Source organism: Rattus rattus, chromosome 5, assembly GCF_011064425.1.
Source record: "Rattus rattus isolate New Zealand chromosome 5, Rrattus_CSIRO_v1, whole genome shotgun sequence".
In the NCBI taxonomy this organism is placed as follows: Eukaryota; Metazoa; Chordata; class Mammalia; order Rodentia; family Muridae; genus Rattus; species Rattus rattus.
The window spans coordinates 68,152,963-68,171,567 of NC_046158.1; the positions used below are offsets into that span (position 1 = coordinate 68,152,963).

Sequence of the window (18,605 nt, forward strand, 5' to 3'; positions counted from 1 at the left end):
AGGTACAAAACAAGGTGCCCCTGACACCTTACTGCCACTACAGGAAACAGTAGTCTATGATTGAAGTAAATGAGCAAGACTCAACAGCCTTCGAGCACCGAGCAGTGTAGGACGGACGGGGCCTTGACATTCCATGGTTAATCCTGACAGCTCCACCAGTCAGAGGGTGGATGGAACTGGAGCTCTTATCACCTCAGCATGGGGGACACGGTTTGAAAGTGTGTAGGATGTGGGGCAGCATTTAGAAGATCAGCAGCCAGATTAACAGGTGCCAGACTGCAAAGCAAGCAGCAGTTACAGCAGTGGAAGAGTCTGAATTTGTTTTAAAAAAACAAAAAGGCAAGACTATTTTTCTTGCCAAGCATGATAGTGAATGCATTTCCAGCACGGGGTGGGAGGGGGCAATAGAAGCAGGAGAACCCCAGCTTTTGTAACATGAGATCCTATCTGAAAAAACAAACAAAAAGTCTTTGTAAGTAGCCCCAAAGGCTTGTCTCAAAACTCCACACCTATGTAAAATACAGGAAATCTCTTGCCCTTCATCTGCTTCAGGTAAGAAACCAGCTAGGTCAGGCAGGTGATAGCCTCTCATCAGACAGAACAAAGCTGATAGGAGTGTGGGAGACTCCCTCCTACAACCACTAACGCACTCATCTGCCTTGTTGGCAGTCAGGAAAACACCACCAGTAAGTAGTAACATTCAGAGTCAGTCCTCCAAGGCCCACACAGAGGAGTGACTTACCTGTTTAGTGTACAGTCCCACTTTGGGTGAGGAGTCAGGAGGCTTACTCTCTGAGCTAGTATCTGAATCTACATAGACGAGGAGAAAAAGATCTGCAGAGCCCCCTCGAGTCCTGTGGAAAAGGCCCATTTGCAATAGGATGTACACCCTGAGAAATGTTTCCACGCCTGTCAACTCAAAGCAGGCTTCTGCATTTGGTTACATTTGTGGGGTTCCAGAGTTTTGGAATCTATTAATGAAGCCTGAGTGAGTCCTCAAAAGTTTAAACATGTGCTGTGTCTACTCAAGAGTGGAACTTCTCAGCTGTAATCACCAATGTGTGATTATAATCTCAAACACAATAACATTCGTTTCTCCATCTTAAACAAGTCAAAATAGAGAGTGTGCACAAGAACTGTGCCAAATTCAATCAGTTAAAATGAGGCCAGAAGCCAAAATTTACTAGCGCCAGTAACCTGGGGTACTGGCTGTTTATGTTTCTTCCCAAACTCATTTCTGCAGCCAACTTTATTTCAAGACCTCAGATATTTTCACTTATGAGATGTGTTATGTTCCATTAACACGGCTGGCACAGGGACACTGAGGTGACCTGACCTCTTTCACTACTCCGTGACCTATACTTTCTCAGGTTCCTGAAAAACAGACTGCAGGAAGCCTAGGAAGAGACAACCTCAATGTGGGCAGTTTGTGTCTTAAACAGAGATTTGATCCACATCCTCACACCCAGAAACAATGTTGTATATGCTGTCTGCTGACCACACACCAGCCTACAACATAACAAGTTATTACCAATAAATCCTTGTTCACCTTGTGTCAGGCTTTGGTTTGGTTTGGCTATGGTACTCTTAGAACTCAGGGTCTTGCACATGCACTCTACTACTGAGCTGTAGCCCCAGTCCCTGAGAAAGGTCTTTTAAGAGGGAATGAAGGGCCTCTGTGCTGGGAGGGGAGACAGGAAGGGGTGTTTCTGGGCACTAGCGTACTGCCTATGTTTAGCAGTTGGAAACTGGATGTACATTGAAACTACCCAGAAAGCATACTTTGGGAATTCTTAAGTTCCCATCTATAAATAGGCTCTCTTTTTTTCCATAAGGGGGTGGTGCTGTATATATGTGGGTAAAATGGTCACTGAAGACTTAAACATTTGGCAACAAAGCAAGTAACTATGAAGAAGCGAGAGGGTGATACCAAAGTGTAGGTACTGGAGCAGAGAAGCCGCATCTTGCTTATGCACAGGCACACCTAACCTACTTACTTGCTCACTCTACAACCCCAGGACCGGCCTGCAAAAGAGCTGATGTCCCATCTGTCTGCTTGAGAAAAGTGTCTGCAGAAACATCAGGCACTCCGCTATCTGACAAAGGCAAGAACATCTCTTCAGACATGCGGTGTAGGACCCAAGTATGGATCCATGTATTACCATGCCTAAAAGACCCCGGCAAAGGCTGGGCAGTTTAGTGCTCAACTCCAACTCTCTAGGCGAATATGGTCACAGTTCTCACACTGGTGACTGAGAATGCTCTACTCAATAAGCAAAGTTTAGGTGGGAACAAAAGCAGAGCAAACTTTTTTTTTGCATCCTATTTTTTTTCCATTTTTATTAAATTGGGTATTTATTTGCATTTCAAATGTTATTCCCTTTCCTGGTTTCCTGTCCATCAGTCCCCTAGCCCCTCCCCTTCCCCTTCAATATAGGTGTTCCCCTCCCCATCCTCCTCCCCATTACCGCCCTCCCCCCAATAATCCTGTTCACTAGGGGTCCAACCTTGACAGGACCAAGGGCTTCCCCTTCCACTGGTGCTCTTAGTACTGGTGCTATTCATTGCTACCTATGAGGTTGGAGCCCAGGGTCAGTCCATGTATAGTCTTTGGGTAGTGGCTTAGTCCCTGGAAGCTCTGGTTGGTTGGCATTGTTGTTCTTATGGGGTCACAAGCCCCTTCAAGCTTTTCCAGTCCTTTCTCTAACTCCAGAGCAAACTTTTAAAAATGGAAATTACTCCAAGAAATGGAGCTTGGTGTCATATGTGCCAAATAAGTCAATGCTGTAAAGCAACAGGCATGGAGACCCAGTGGCACTGCAGGAAAGCAGCCTGCCCGTCCTGTTAGCTGTGTTCTTTTTTTTTTTCGGAGCTGGGGACCGAACCCAGGGCCTTGCGCTTCCTAGGCAAGCGCTCTACCACTGAGCTAAATCCCCAACCCCGTTAGCTGTGTTCTTATGCAAGTACCTGATGCAGAGAGACAGGTAGGAGACCTGAATTAGGTCATAATCAAGCACAGCCTCTGGCCTTCCATACTGCTGGGGCCCGGTTTAATGACATGGGCTGAATAACCAGGAAACCATCTGAAATCAGGATGACTTACTGAGTTTCCTCTCTTGGAATTTCTTCCAGCTTTCTATCTTTGTTCTAAGGTTCACTTTTGATTCAAAACATTAGGGCTGGACTTGGGAGTCAAATCCAAATGTAATCTAAATGAGAGCCAGGGTGAGAAACTGAAATTCAAGTCAGTTTAGTCGCTATCGCCCAACCTCAACTTAAGCACACTTTTGCCTTATGGTCTGGTTTGAGCTCCCTCTCTCTCAAGAAGTGACAGACTCACAGACCTCACACACCTTCAGCAGACAACTAAGAGGGGGACGAGGATCCTCATGATGTCCCTCACAGAACAGTGGTGCCACCCAGGTGCGCAGGAAGTGACAGCCACTTCAGGGACATCCTTCCGAGTTTCTGAAATCTCCCTTCTTGCTCCCACTACTCCAAGTCACCCTTCTGTAACTCTTCAGTCACAGCATGAATCACAGTTGCAACCACTTAAATGCTTTCTTCAATAGATGCCTTGCATAGGGTAAGAGCTGTCTGTCCTTTCTGTCAATGTTAATGAATCCACAGGACCTGGTGTAGAGCAGAAAATTCTTGTTGGATAAGCAAATGCATGAGTGGGCATTTTGCAGGCCACAATTCCAATGAAGGAAGCAATTGGTTGAAAATGTTTCACCAATATCATGTATTCCTACCCTCTAATCCTGGCTGGAAGCAGTGGCTTTTAGGAGACCTGCACTCCTCACAGATCAGGAGGTAAGGGAAAGCTGGTGTTTAGGGCAGAGAATACTTACAGGTGGGGGTTTCTTCCTCATCTCAAATGTCCGAGTGGCACCAAAACTGAGTGAAGCAATGACAGGGCAGCTCCCCAGGGAGGGCTCATCATCGCTGTGCCAGTCCACACTGTCCTTCTCGTCCCGGTAAAAATTACACAGCAAGGAGTTGAAGGTGTGGCCAGTGTTCTCCTCAATGCGGTTCTTCAGAGTCCACAGCACAGGAAGCCACTGCCCACAGCACAGGGACAGGCATACAAGACACAGTAGGCAGCCATGAAAAAACAGAAATATGAAATTAGCACAGTTCTGAGAGGGCAAGGCAATAAACAGACGGCAAGAGGAGTAACCATCTCGTCCCTCTATCTCTGTGCTGAACGAAGCAAGTCAGCCTCCTCCACCGCTGGAGAGAACGCGACCTGAAGGCTGGAGCGACAGCCATCTCCTGTGTTTCTTGCAGTGCACGTCCTCACAAAGAAGCCAATGCCAGTATGTTCAGGGTGGTTCTGGGAAGTTTGTGCTGTGCTAGGAGGAGCGGTGGAGCTGACATAGCTCCCGGGTCCACAGGCCTAGGCTCAAGTGAAGAACAAGAGAATGCTCACCTGGGTGCCTTCCATTCATTCCATTTGTATTTTATTCTAAACAACAAAATTGCTTTCTTGAGAAATACTTAATATTTAGAGTGGCTAACGGGGGCTGGAGAGATGGCTCAGTGGTGAAGAGTACTGACTGCTCTTCCAGAGGCCCTGAGTTCAATTCCCAGCAACCACATGGTGGCTCACAACCATCTGTAATGGGATCCTACGCCCTTTTCTGGTGTGTCTGAAGACAGCGACCATGAACTTACATTAAAAAAATAGAGTGGATAACTTCATAGAAATCGACCCAGAAGCCTGACATAGTGGCGTGTGCCAGTAACCCTAGCATTTGAGAGGCCGTCCTGGTCTATGGTATGTCAATAATCATGGGTTCTTTCTTTTCTATAGAATAGGACCCACTCTTGGCACTATAAAATTATGAACTTAATTGTACTGCTCAGCACTGCTTGCTGTCCACACCCAGTTTAGTGACAGTTCACACGGTGCAGCTATGTACACAGGAAGCTAGGAACATCAGTAACGAGTTGTGTCCTGTCTCTCTACAATTCTGTGTTTTCCTAAAAGTAAGGAAGAGCCTGACATGCACTTTAGAATAGTGGTTTTTAAACTTTATACTATCAAAGTTATTGATGTCCTCAAAACTCCTTTGTTGAATTGTATTGTTGTTGTTTGACTCAGGGTCACTATGTAGTCCTGGTTAGTCTGGAACTTACTATGTGTGCCAGGCTGGCCTTGAACTCACAGAGATCTGCCTGCTTCTTCCTCTCTAGTTCTAAGATTAAAGGTGTGCACCACCATCTGGTTTGAACCTTTGTTCTTACAGATTACAGCTATTGGTATTTACTTTATTAGAAGTGAAGCTGAAGTGAGAGTGGTGGTACATGCTATAATGCCAGGGGGGCCGAGGCAGGAGACAGTAACTTCAAAACCAGCCTGGGCTATGTAGCAACATCCTGTGTCGAGATAAACAAACACACCTTTGGTAATTCATTTAAAATGCAACGACCTGGGCTGGGGATTTAGCTCAGTGGTAAAGCACTTGCCTGACAAGGCCCTGGGTTCTGTCCTCAGCTCCAAACAAAACAAAACAAAAAAGACAAAATCACAAAATTCAACAACCACTCTGTGTAACTTTGTATGTTCAATACAAAAACCCGGCTGAGAGTGGCCCGTTTTACAAACTCCACACTCTGCCTCCAGGAGGTAGCATGCTCTTCTGCTTCTGCATTTACTCTACTAAAATCTATGCGCACTCCTGTGGGATAGATAGCAGGTTCTGTGACTGCGTCCAAAGCTCAGCCTGTGCTGATTTCTTGAGTTAGCCCCAGTTCAGAATTTGACGCTATCTCAATCTTTCCCTGATCTTTTACGTTAAACTGACAGAGTCAGAGGACTAATTTTCAGGGGTCAGTTCTCCCCTTCCACCATGTGGGTTCCTGGGGACAAGTGCCTTTACCCACTGAACCATCTCACGGGTTGCACACTCTAGGTGGGCGTGCTCAGTGGTGAGGAGCGCCGAGATCTCTGGCAGACTGACTGAGGTGCTTCCCACCCACCCATTCACAGTTCTGCAGCATCAGACCAGATGCCACACAGCTACCAACACACACACTTGGCATAGAAGTGAAAACATACATGCAGGCCCCACAAGGGCCTCCTGGACCCCTGGGCTGTCCTTTAAGAAACACTGCTGTGTTCCACCTGAGACAGGGTGGGAGCTCAGCAAGGGCAGCGCAGTACTGAGCTTAGCCCTGTTTCTGCCTCAGAAGCCCCGGGGCAGCACAGCTCTACTGCAGTGTGAAGGCAGAATGAAAGCCAGGCTATCAGCCTCACATTTGCTATGCACAGGATTTGGAAAAGAAACAGAACAGGTCAATAAAACGACACAAAAGAAACATGTTATTAAGCTGGCCTGCACTCAGGAGAACAAACTCAAAGTGAAATCCCAGCCACCGCATAGGCGAGCTGTGCTTCCTGCAATCTCCAGCTGTAATCTACCTTCTCAGAGAGACATCAGATGCTAGAATTACACACTTACCAAGAAACAAGAATGTAAAGATGGCTTTTCCAGAATGGGACTGAGAATCTCATTAGCACTCGCTGGGGACTCAGCACTGTGACAACATCAAGTTTGCATTATGTTTCTAAGTGGGTATATTTTTTTTCTCAGCTATTTTTGGGAGTGAAGTATAGAGAAAGGGTGATATGGGGTGGGTAATGGAGGATTAATTTAGACTCTTTAACCAATCCTCTAAATAGAGATCCTTTAGAAGCGAGTGTCTAAATTAGAACTCAGCATCATCTTGCTGTTCAGTGAAGGCATTCTATCCTTAAAAGACATCTGAAGAAATGTGAGATCACAGGAGTCACAGAACAAGCTTCAGTGTAAGAGTTGCCTCAGTGCCATAGAGGTAGGTCTGGGTCTACAAAACAGTGCTCATGTTGGTGGGACTTGAAGACAACTAAGTTTTAATGTATTTTATCCATGGGGTCCATTATCATTCAGTTTGAACGAAGACAAACCAGCTTTAAAACCTACAACTAAAGCTGGGCATCGTGGCCAGGCCTGTAAACCCACTGTGGACAGCCAGGGAAAATAGGGTTTTCAGTTTGAAGCCATCTTGAAAACACACACACACACACACACACACACACACACACACACACACACACACACACACTAACAATAAACACAGAAGTCTATAAGGAATTGTAACTTGAGAACCTTTTCTGTGCGTGTGAATGTGTTTGCACATGTACACGCTCTGAGACGAGAAGACAATTTCTTTGTGTCCTCCCAGAGGTGTGGTCTGGCTCTTTGTTTGTTTGTTTGTTTGTTGTTTTTTTGATACAGGACAACTGTTCTCTTGTCTGGACTTCATCAAGCAGGCTACACTAACTGGCCAGCAAAGTCCTCAGCACTGGGATTCAAAATATGTACCCTACACTGTTTTATTTGGGTTTGTGGGTTTGGGGTCTTAAGCTCACGGGGGTCCTCATGTTTGTGCAGCAAGCACTTCCTGGCTGAACAACCTCTCCATCCCTATTTTGACAATTTTAATATCTAGCAGGAGGCTTATACTCAAAGAATATGGAATATTATACAGGTATTAAATTGATATAGACTACTTACTGATATTAAGATTTGTTAATGTTTACAGTTAAGAGAAACACATAGGTAATTTTTAAAAGTATTATTCGTTTTAGGGGGTTTGTTTTGGTTGGTTGGTTCATGTTTTATGGTGCTTAAAACAAAACCCAGGGCCTTGTGTGCACAAGGTAACACTGTTCAACTAAGCTATATCGCCATCTGTATTTCCAGGAAAAGGTCTAACTATTTCAAACCTAGAGCCCTCTTACCTCTTCCTAAGTGCTGAGACTATAATTTCAATAAGAGCTGAAAAGGTTTATCATTGAAAAAAAATTCTTTTGAAAACTGTTTTAAACAAACATGCCTCGAAAGTGAAAGACAATACTGAGCAAGGCTGTAGGGTTTCTGGGTTTTATACAAATGGATTTTTAAGCCTAAGAACTGTCCCTAATAGACACATGGCAATGTCTGACTGAGAAAGCTGACTGAAAGATAAGCTGGAAGGAAATGAAAAGGGACCTCCTCACAGCCTGCTTAGCCCCCAGCTTCATGGCTTGGCCACAGACAAGCAGGTAAATGGCTGTGACAGAGCGGGGCTGCTTCTGTTCCCTCGGTGTCTCCAAATCTACTTCAGAGAAAGGGGTTTCCATTTCTGAGGCTTCACCCAGCCCTAGAAATAGAGCCCTTCAAAGCAGCGGGCTCCTCCTGTGACAGCCTGCCTTGTCCTCCTCGGCCATTGTCCCTCAGTACCTTGGCACACGGGGGTTTGTACTTACATGTTGCTAGGACTCTCAAACATGCCACATTTCTGTGTCTAAATGAATAAGCAAAACTCCATTTCTTCAAAGTCTCTTTCAATAAAGCATAACATTTTTGCAAAGGCGAGAGTCCAAGAACTAAACAGGGAGCTATTTCTTGGACCTTAAGTCTAGCCTTTGGACAAGCTTATTTATATACTAAAACATCTTTGTCTACATGGAATTTTTTCTTAAGAGATAGGGTTTTACTGTGCTGTTCAGTCTGGCCTTGAACTTATGACCCCCACTGCCTCAGCTTCCTGAGTTGCAGGGTTATAGGCATGTCCTACTATGCTCAGCTGTCATGAAAATCTTTAAAAACAAAGGCAGCAGTAGAAACAAGTCCAGATGACAATAAGGTGGAAGTCTGGAGACCTGCCCAAAAAACGAATACAAAGTTAACAAAATCCAGATTCTTCACGAATAATCACAGAGCTGAGAAGTGGAAAGGTTCTCTATCCTCACTGCCAGCCATAGGGATGTACTGTACAGCAAAACACAGCAGTGTTCATGGAGGAGGGGTTGGGAAAACAGCTCATTCCCTTGGGACCGAGACTCCAAGCCAAATTCATCGTTTCAGTTTCCTCCCATCCTCTGAGCCCATCTATAAATCATGGGCATAGAGAGGACCAGAAGCAGGTTTTTGAGCCCAGAGGATTTTCTGAAGCGGGAACTATCAATTGTCTCAACGAAGAACTACTTCTAGTACTGGACACTAAGACTAGAAAGCCACACCAGTGACGTCAGTGACGTCATTGCAACATACGTGAGGATTTGGTTCCATAGTGACTCTTGAGTAAGTGTAAGGAAGCTCTCCATACCATGCTGTAAGTCTTGGTTGCGGATAAGTTATATCTGAGAAAGAAAATACAGGGCTCTTGAGACAGTTGTTGCTGGTTACGGTGAGCCTGCTGCCAGCCACTGCATGCCTGCGTTTGTGCGAGGAGTACAGGGAACAAAAGGAGAGGAGGCCTGACCCCAGTCCTTTCCTCAGACAGGAAATGGGAGATGGCTAGTAGAACCTAGAAGGGCTATACAGGAAATAAGGCAGGGACAGCCTGGGTAAAGGCTCTGGGGAGGGAATGAGTTCTGCCTGCTTTACTCATAGCAAAACCTAAAAACTCTTCCAAAGCAGAAAACAGAGACTGGGCCTCATGAAAAAGACTTTGGGTACCAAGAATTCATTTGAAAGCAAGAGACCAAGTAGTCCTGTGTCCTAGCAACACTGCGCATGCCTTTTTATCTGAGATGTGAGCCATGGTACCACATGACTGCTTTTGTCACAGTGAATGCTATCTAAACTGCTTTAGAGAGGTTAGGGGGTTGCCATCTCTCCTCAACAGACACCAGTCCCAACAACAGACCAGGCCCAGGCTGGGGACATGTGGCTCAGCGCCAGTGCTTGCTAAGCCTGCACAGACCCTGGGTTTGACCCTAAAACTGCCAAAAGAGGACTGGGGGAGCCACACACGTCAGCCAGCATTCTGTTAAGCAGAGATCATGCATTATTTTAATTTACTTAATTAACACAAGAATCTTATAATTTATGTACTATTAAAGAAAACCTAGAATTACAGAGTCACTGAAGTATAATTTGCTCAAAATTAACAATTACTTGGAATGCTGAAGCAAGCAACCAAAGCCACACTGTGGAAACTCCAAGAGAGGGGAGAAGGCTTCCCTAAAAAGGCTGGCTCCTATCTGACACCGGAATTTCTAAAAAAGCCAATTTACATACACTTCTCTTCACAAGCAGTTCAAAATGTCTTACTGGGTCTAGGTTACAGCACAGATGCCCCCTAGTGGTCATGTGTGGTATCGTAGGCATTGCTGGTGCTGGGAGAGCACAGTTAAGGGGCAGATCACAGGAAGCTAATCAATTCTGGTGTGCCTTTACAAGCTCAGGAAGAGCAGACAAGACCTCAGAGAGACGAAGACGCCTCACTAGTTGGTCTGTGGCTGACATGCCTCTCCCTTTTGCTTTAATTGCCTTCTCTAGTAGTTCAGATGCTGCCAAGTTCCTTCTTCACAGTTTCTAGAGCTTTGTTTTTTGCTAATCCAATTCGCACACATTTTTCTGAAGCCCTTACTGACTTTGTGTTTTCTTTGCTTCCACTGGAGTGTCCACAGGCTATGGCTTCTGCCTGGCACATTGATTCCTGTCTGTGCCTTAGAGATTCTTAGTCTTTTAAATTTAAGTCTTAGCCTGTTTGAGTTCAGCTGTGTTAAGCAGATATAGGGAATTCAAAAACATTTGAACGGGGACTAGGCAGCAACAACTGTGACCCAGAGGCCTACTTACCCTCTCTGATGCCCATCCTCTGTTTCCAGGGGACATCTTGACAAAGCCGCTCCAAGATCCAGTCAGCTTCCTTCAAGTCCACAAAGCCAGGATATAAACACACCCTTAAGGCAGAAAGAACTGTCAATAGCTAAAGTTCACAGAAAGGGCAGACTACTGTGGGACCAATCAATTAGATCTTGACTCTAAAATACAGACAAAATCATCTCACCACCTCCCTCATGTGATCTTCATGTAAAATAAACTCCTTTCATGGTACCGCTAAAGACACAAGAAAGTACAAGGGATACATGAGGCCTTTATAGAGTTCTTCTTCAAACAGTATTCTAGATTCTTCCAAGGAGACGAGTGGCAGAAATGACTAACACGGCTTGGCTTCAAAACCAAGGGCAGGCACTTAATGCCTCTCAGTTTCCAAAAGTGTAACTCAAAGATGATATCCACCCATTTCATACTGTCACTAAAACGAGTAACAAGTCAGTGCAGAGGCCAAAAGATAAGTTTTTAAAGCTACACCAATTAGATGACAGAGACCATCGTGGTTTTCAAAATAAATATACCCAAATGATGTCTCATCTTACTAAATATAAATACATCCTTATCCTGACACAGATTCAGCCAGTTTGTATCTCTTTCCTAAGGAAAGTTCTGGAAGCCCATACTATCTTGAACAGTCTTGATAGCAGCAAGTCTTCAGAAGGTGTGTGTGACTTAAAAGACCCAGAGGTCATCTAAAGCTGTAGAGTTAAGACAAGATGTGCTCAACCAAGACAACATAGCTGGTCTTGTATATAAACTGTTAAGTTTTGCTTTAAAGGGGGAATGTCCAGATTGGTTGGTTGGTTTGGTTTTTTATTTTTTATTTTTGTCAACTTGACATAAACCAGGGTCATTCAGAAAGAAGGAATTTCAACTGAAGGATTGCCTTCATCAGATCACCAAGTCTGTGAGGTTTTGTCTTGAATGATGACTGCAATGAGAGGGCCCAGTCTACTGTGGGCAAAACCATCCCTAGTGAGTTGGTCCTGGGGTGTTTAACAACACAGACAGAATAAGCCAGGAGGAACAAGCCAGTAAGCAGCATTCTTCCATGGCCTCTGCTTCTGTTCCTTCCTGACTTCCCTCGGTGATGGATTGTGACCTGAGAGCTGTAAGATGAACCCTTTCCTCCCCACATTGCTTTTGGTCATGGTCTTTATCACAGCAATAGAAAACTGAGACAGAGAGGTTCCAGAGGCGATTAAAGGAACAGCACACCAGCCAGTTTTACTGGGCTTCATAGCTAGCAGGAGCTACTGTAAGCAATTTTCATTTGTCATTTCTGATGTACTTTAAAAATGTCTCATTGTTTTACAGTGATAATATATTTGTGCGTTAAGATATTTTCTAAATATTTTTAAATAGTGACTACACTTAATTATGTGATTAGCTATACTGGACTTCTTCTTGATGTGGCAATAAAATACCACAGACTGAATATACATGCAGTTCATGAAGTGCAGCACTAATAATGAAGCACTCACAAAAGACTAGAGCCAGCCCTGGCACTCAGTTACTGCGAGTGGTGGGGGTGCAGAAAAGGACCACCTCTCTGGTCCTCCTTTCCCGAGACACTGCAGTTACAATAGTCTGTGTAAGTGGCAGAAGCTGTGAAAATATTTAGATGCTAGAATTCCGCTGTAAAAAAGAGTTGTACCCAAGTCTTGTTCCTTACTGAGACAAGTTTAAAGCGATGACAACCCAGATGACAGCCACAGTCAGGTTCCAGTGAGAACTCTCTTACCTAGACACACCTGTAGGGGACAGGCTGATTTCGTACACACCCTCCCTGCTGAAGAAGCAGAGGAAAGGCATATATTAGTGGGAGGCAAAACCAATCTACCCAATTCCTGCCTTCCCTAGATCCATTTCCTACATACGAAAAACACTGTGAAGGAGGCATAAGCTCCACCCTCTGTTACAGCTAGACAAGGGACAAAATGGTGGTAGATTACTAATGGCACTGGACAGAACCCTGATAGGTTCAGGCCATGAAATAAAAGTGGTAGAAAACAACCTCTGATTCTACCCGGGTAGGTTTCACCCAGAAGTTAGGCTGATACGATCCCCAAATCTATCACCAAAGCAGAGTTTGGAGTACTCTCCAAGTGGCAAGCACCTCTCAAAACCTTGAGCTTCCATTACTTTCAATGATATATGTCTAGAGAGTTCTTCCTGAGTAAAACGCCTTCAGTGTCCCCTTAACTTCAGTGTCCCCTTAACTGCACTCATGGTCCCTGAGATCTAGACCCTCTTCTGACAACCCCAGTGTCAACATCCTCAGCGTCGACTGCTCGCACCCCTTAACACAGCACTCCAGGGGTTTCTAGCCTGAGTTTCTGTATCCTGGAATACTTCCCTACCAGTCAGCAGACTGACTCACCACCTACTATGGCCAAGTGAAAACTTCTGATTCCTCTACAAAAACCTCACTGAGACCTCCCTTCAAACCTTCCTTGACCATCTGTACCAGCAACATCACCCACCACATCTGGGCCAGTATCAGAGCTTTAATACAGAATTACAAGTTCTTCACTATTTTATTCCCTAGACTGTTGGTTCATTACAGGGCAAGGAGTGGCTTATTCTTACAGCCTGCACACAGTGGATGGGTGAAAAATGTTCACTGAATTTTTAATCAAATGTGGAAAGGTACAAAACTTACAGATATACAAGTGAAGGGTTCAGTGCAGAAAAGCAACCGAGAAGACAGGACATTTACTATTTTAACAAGTTTTCCTATCACCTCTCTGTTGAGGGTTCTAGTCAATGGTTCATGACCTCTGAGCTAGGCTCTTAAGCACTGAATGAGCATGGCTAGCATATATTTCACAGTGACCACATTTCTACAGAAGACATCTACAAGGCCCTGATTTATGAATGCTCTGTTTTAATGAGATATACTGACCTGTATGTAGAAACTGTCTCACTTTGAATGTGGGGCATATTTCTAGGAACTGGCAAACCAAGCCTGGGAGAGTTAACTTTAGACTCAGCGAGGCTGAACCAACAGGATGCATGCTGTGACTTTCCTCAGGTTGCAGCCCCTCCCACTTAAGGCTGACTGCAGTGGTTTCCAGCCTCCTTCACTCTCAGTGATGAAGGTAATACTGCATGGCTTCTATGCACATAGACCTAGACTGGGCTTAAGCTAACCCTTAACACAAGGAAATCAAACTCCAGGGAAATGGAAAGAACTCAGGACTAGTTAAAAAGCTAACTTGTCACAAATATGAGACTAGATATTTTTTGAGATATGGTGACATCTGTGTTACCTTCAAATTCTTGTACAAGCCAATCTACAAATATCGAAATCGCATAATAGACTGCTTATGAGCAGAACATCCACCTGATGCTAATTGCTAGCATAAAAGGATAGTTCAGGATGCTGCTTCTTTTATATCAGGTGAAAAGTGAGAGGCAGGAGAAAAGAAGCCAAAATTCCTCTCACCAGCTTTGGAGAACATTTCAGACACAGATCAATACAAGAGAGGAACATTCAGCATTGCTTAAATTGCTCAGGAACAACCTTGCGGTTTTAATAAATGGGCTGGAGGGTCACCTAGGTTACAGCAGCTCTCATAAGGACTGCTAGGGAAATGGTGCTTATAGGCTTCTCAGCAAGCCAAACTCCAGTGACTCAGGAGAGAGCCTTTTTTTTGTTTTCAGTTTACTGTTACAGACACCAGTAAAACGGGGCCAGGAAATCTATCCCATAGGCAAACTTCAATGTGCAGAGATCTTGCTGTGTTTTCTATACTACTAGCAAACCCACAAAGTCTCCTCAAAAGACCAAGTTCAAAGACTGAGGTAGGACTGTCATAGCAGCTAAAAATTTAGAGTTACTGGGCCATTCTCTTTAAAATGGGAAATGATGGAGGGAAGGATTCCAGGCATCTGCTTGCTGTGCTTACTTACTCAATCACTCTGGGTTCTGGGGCTGCACGTACAACCTGCAAGGAAACAGGCAGATCTGAATTCCAGAATGGCTTCCAAGGGTCAAGGAGACGCCAAACCTCTCATTTCGAGCCAAGACAAGCTCGATTGGTCTAAGCTGTCGGGTTGTCAGGCCCACCTCCACTCCTGTAACCAAGCTTTGTGTCTGCAATTCCCAGAACTATATCACACTGGCCAGCTGACAGACAAGGCGATACAATTAGAACTAATCAACTTTCCTGTTGGCCAGAAATGATGCAAAACCCTTTTATTAATAAAGGACAGGATGTTTTAAAAGTAGAAGATATATTCTAAGAGGAGTTCTGATATTTATATGATAGTTATTATAACAAGATGCCTAATTTTTAAGCTCTTTTTCCCCATATTTTTTTTTTTTAAGTGAGAGCTGAGGAGATAGCTCAGTTGATACAAAAGCATGAGGGGCTAAATTTGGATCCTTACACCCACATAAATGCTGCGTGGCAGAGGCTTAAATGCAACGGCAGAGCTCAGGAGGTAGAGGCAGGGAACTCCCAGGACAAACTGGCTGGTTAGACCAGCTGAACTGCAAGATTCTGGATTCAACTGAGATAATCTGGCTTAATGTAAGGTGGGGATCAATTGAAGAGGATACCTGATGTCACCCTCTGGCTTCTGCATACACATGCACACACCTCTGCAGGCACCCATACATGTAAACATGCATTTACATAACACACACACACACACACATGAATATAAAATAAGATTGGGCTCCATTCCCAGCCCTGCAGCACCCTTGTCCCTCTCAAACTGAACCTTTTTCTTTTTACATGCCCCTAGGGGTAGCTAAAAATCAGGTGTTTTGCTACAATAACTGAAATTCCACAAGGATTTCTGTATCAGTCTGAAGACAGCATCATTATAGATCTGTTAGACCTCAGCTAGTCCATGAAGGCCGTAAGCTAGTGGTCATGGCTTAAGTAGAGCCTCCCTGAAAAAACAATAAAGGTGGAGGGAGACATGGCCGTATATATAATAAATGGCAGAATACAAAAAAAAAAAAAAAAAATCTTCAGGCATACAAGACAACCGAAATAGTTCACATTTCACTATTACTAGAATCCTTTTGTTCTGCTACTCACAAGTAAATTTATTCAGCCACTATTAGGGAACGTGCTCAGAAACAAAGCTTTTATAGTACAGCTTTGTTATTATTGAAGAAGAAACAATGCTTTACCAGCTGCGGTTCTTTGAACACAAACCGTGGGTCACATTGCTGCTGTTCCTTGCTCCTCCAGCTTGGCCCTGGTGTCTGGGAAGGACGGCTTCTAGCAGGAGTAGCTGAAATAGGAGAGAAGAGTCTCAGCAAGAGCCAATAAGACCTCCTTGAAGATGGCGTGTGGCCTCAGACTGTAATAGGCAAAGGCAACAAACAGCCCCAATCCACTCTCACAGGAGAAAGCGAGTTCGCACTCTCAGCTCACCCTCCACAGAGCAGACGAGATGGCAGGCACATGTACAGAAAAACTGTCAACAACCCAAGTGGGTGCTCATGAAAAGCCCAAGCACATAGAGGAAAGATGAGGGCAGCTGCGTGCACCCGCATGCACAGTCCCGACAGGTTCTTGCCTGGCCGAGCCGCAGACTGGCTCTTGGTAGGTGTAGCCCAGGCTCCCTGCACTCGGGCTCGCTGTCTCTTGTCCCCCATGTTGAAGAAAGAGCGTTCTGTTCTGAGATTTCAGGAGATTTCGTTCCCCATTCAGACCATGGGATGGTTACCTGCTTTCAAAACAGAGTGTTTTAGTAAAGGCAGTGAGTGTGGCCTATTAAAGGGTAAATGTGGCCTTTAATATAGTCAGAAGAGACGGCTTAACAGCTGCCAGAGCTTCTCCATAAAGTCAACTGTCTTTACTACATCTCTGTCAAGGCCTGGATCACGTGCACTACTGGCTATCAAGCCCTTTCACCGTAGGCAGTCCACCACAAACCATGTTATTCATATGGTGCTCCATGGCAGAATATGTGCAACTATAACATTCCCATTGTCCACAACGTGAATATTGAAAAGTAGGCCAAGACCAGGTTTCCCAGTGCACTGCTGCTTACCACAGGCTGTGCAGAACTTCCCTTGGAGGCTTTAAACACATCCATGACAGGGAAACCTGAAGGACTTCAGCTACATGAGGTAAGAGAAGCACAGAGACCAAATGCTACATGACCTCACACTAGGGAAGGGAGCTAGATGGGTTTGTTGTGGATTCAAAGTACAGTTTCACTTGGACAACAGGAAGCTTTACTAACCTCCTGCACAGAACAATGACCATAAAGACCAAACCACTGGATACTTCGGTTACTAAGAGTAGATTTCAATTATTTCCATCACAAAAAAGGTATGTGAGGTAAGAGATGTATTAATTCGATGCACTCATTCTATATCAAAAGCATATATCAGAATGTCACAGCATCCCATAAATAGGAACAATAATTTGTCAACTTTAAAATTAAGGTTGAAATGGAAATCTAAAATATCCATGTACCACTTTTAAAACTACGGTTTAGGAACGATTCTATTTCTATGTTTATAATAAGCAGCAAAAGGTAAGATACATTAATATGCATAGGGATCAGAAGGTTTAGTGACTTACAAAGTCACTTGGGAAATCAATACTGATGAAAAGTTAAACTCTTATCAGGTTCCAGCCTTGAGATAATCAAACCCTCTACATTTTTGCCCAAAGTTTACCCTGTAGCAAATACAGAATTCAGAAGGGTCAGGCTACGCGCTCTGAATCTACGAGCTACTTCTCTATGGGTCTCGAAAGCTTCACGTTCACAAAGACGGTCCACTCATGTTATTGCTCAGACTACAGATTCCCAGGCCCCATCTCCTCGACCTTCTGATCCAAGAGAGCAGATCCAGGCTCAGGGCTCTGCTTAAATTTCCTTAGGAGTTAGACATTACGGCTTAACTGGCACACACCAGTAATCCCAGCATTTAGGAGGCTTGAGCTAAATACTGAGACCCTGTCTCATCATCGACAACCTGTCGAGTGCTTATCACTTAGGTAGGGACTTGTAGAAGCTGTCAACTGCCAAAGAGTTAATGACACAATCAAATCTAACTCTCCAGGCTTATGAAATGTGTAAGAAAGTCCCCTTGTACCATAGTCTCTGAGGTCCTAAAGGCATAAGACTAATTAGTAGTCAACGAAGGCTTCTGACCTGCTCACCTTGATGTGACGGGTGAAAATAAAAACCCCAGAGTGCTGTCTGAGACTTAGTTCCTGGAGTCCCAGAACTTATGCACTAAACAAGGTCCCACCACCCTGGGACTCGAAACTTGAAAACTATAAAAAGAACAAGGGTTTGGCGGTAGTGGGAACTTGCTTGGAATGCAGATCTGTCCCTGTCCCACCTGCAAACCACCCTGTGGCAGCTGACACCGCCATCAGAACTCTGGCCTCTTCCTCGCTAGCAGAAGAGTCAGTCCCGCCCTCAAGGTTGAGGTAAAGTGAAACGGCCTGCTACGGGGTAGGGCTGGGTTCCTTTCCCTAATTTAGACCGATCGCCTTTCAGTCGGTGGCCTAGGAACAGACCCTCAGGCAGTCCTCACACGCCCGGCCCCGTTTCTCAGCCAGCACACCAGGAGCTGGGCTCACCGGACCAACCTGGCTGGGCCTGAGAAAAGTTTCAGACTTTCGTTAGCCGCTCGCTGTCCGGACGCCAGGGAACTTCAGAGTGAGACACCAACTGCAACGCCCAACCACTGGTCTCCGTCACACGTACTTCCTCTTATGTTACACACCCTGCCACCGCTTCCTGTGGGTAGCCGGGAGTCCGGGTCGCCCCGCATCCCTGGCGCCTAAAGGGCCGGATGGAGATGCTGAAGGGAATAAGGTCGGAACTGGGGACAGGAATTGGGGGCTGATGGTGGCCCTGGTGAGGCGGAGGTGGGAATGAAGCTGAGCCTCTTAGGCCTAGGTCCTCAGGGCATAAATTCCCGAAACTAGTTCTGGCATCTTTGTT

General features: G+C 44.9%; 1 protein-coding gene across 2 annotated transcripts in view; it reads right to left on the reverse strand.

The window, feature by feature from the left end:
• Window positions 1-18,363, reverse strand: part of Alkbh3 (alkB homolog 3, alpha-ketoglutaratedependent dioxygenase) — a 28,889-nt gene extending 10,526 nt beyond the window's left edge. Inside the window, exons 1-8 of one of the 2 annotated variants that reach the window (XM_032903767.1) lie at window positions 18,248-18,363; window positions 16,209-16,358; window positions 15,817-15,920; window positions 14,580-14,614; window positions 12,406-12,453; window positions 10,623-10,726; window positions 9,087-9,175; window positions 3,855-4,064 (exon numbers count right to left, since the gene is read on the reverse strand). In XM_032903767.1, coding sequence (XP_032759658.1) covers window positions 3,855-4,064; window positions 9,087-9,175; window positions 10,623-10,726; window positions 12,406-12,453; window positions 14,580-14,614; window positions 15,817-15,920; window positions 16,209-16,287 — 669 coding nt within the window. In that variant the 5' untranslated portion in view covers window positions 16,288-16,358; window positions 18,248-18,363. Of the gene's footprint in view, window positions 1-3,854; window positions 4,065-9,086; window positions 9,176-10,622; window positions 10,727-12,405; window positions 12,454-14,579; window positions 14,615-15,816; window positions 15,921-16,208; window positions 16,362-18,247 lie in introns of both variants that reach the window. The other variant, XM_032903768.1, reaches the window with a different exon arrangement.
• Between the last annotated feature and the right edge of the window lie 242 nt (window positions 18,364-18,605).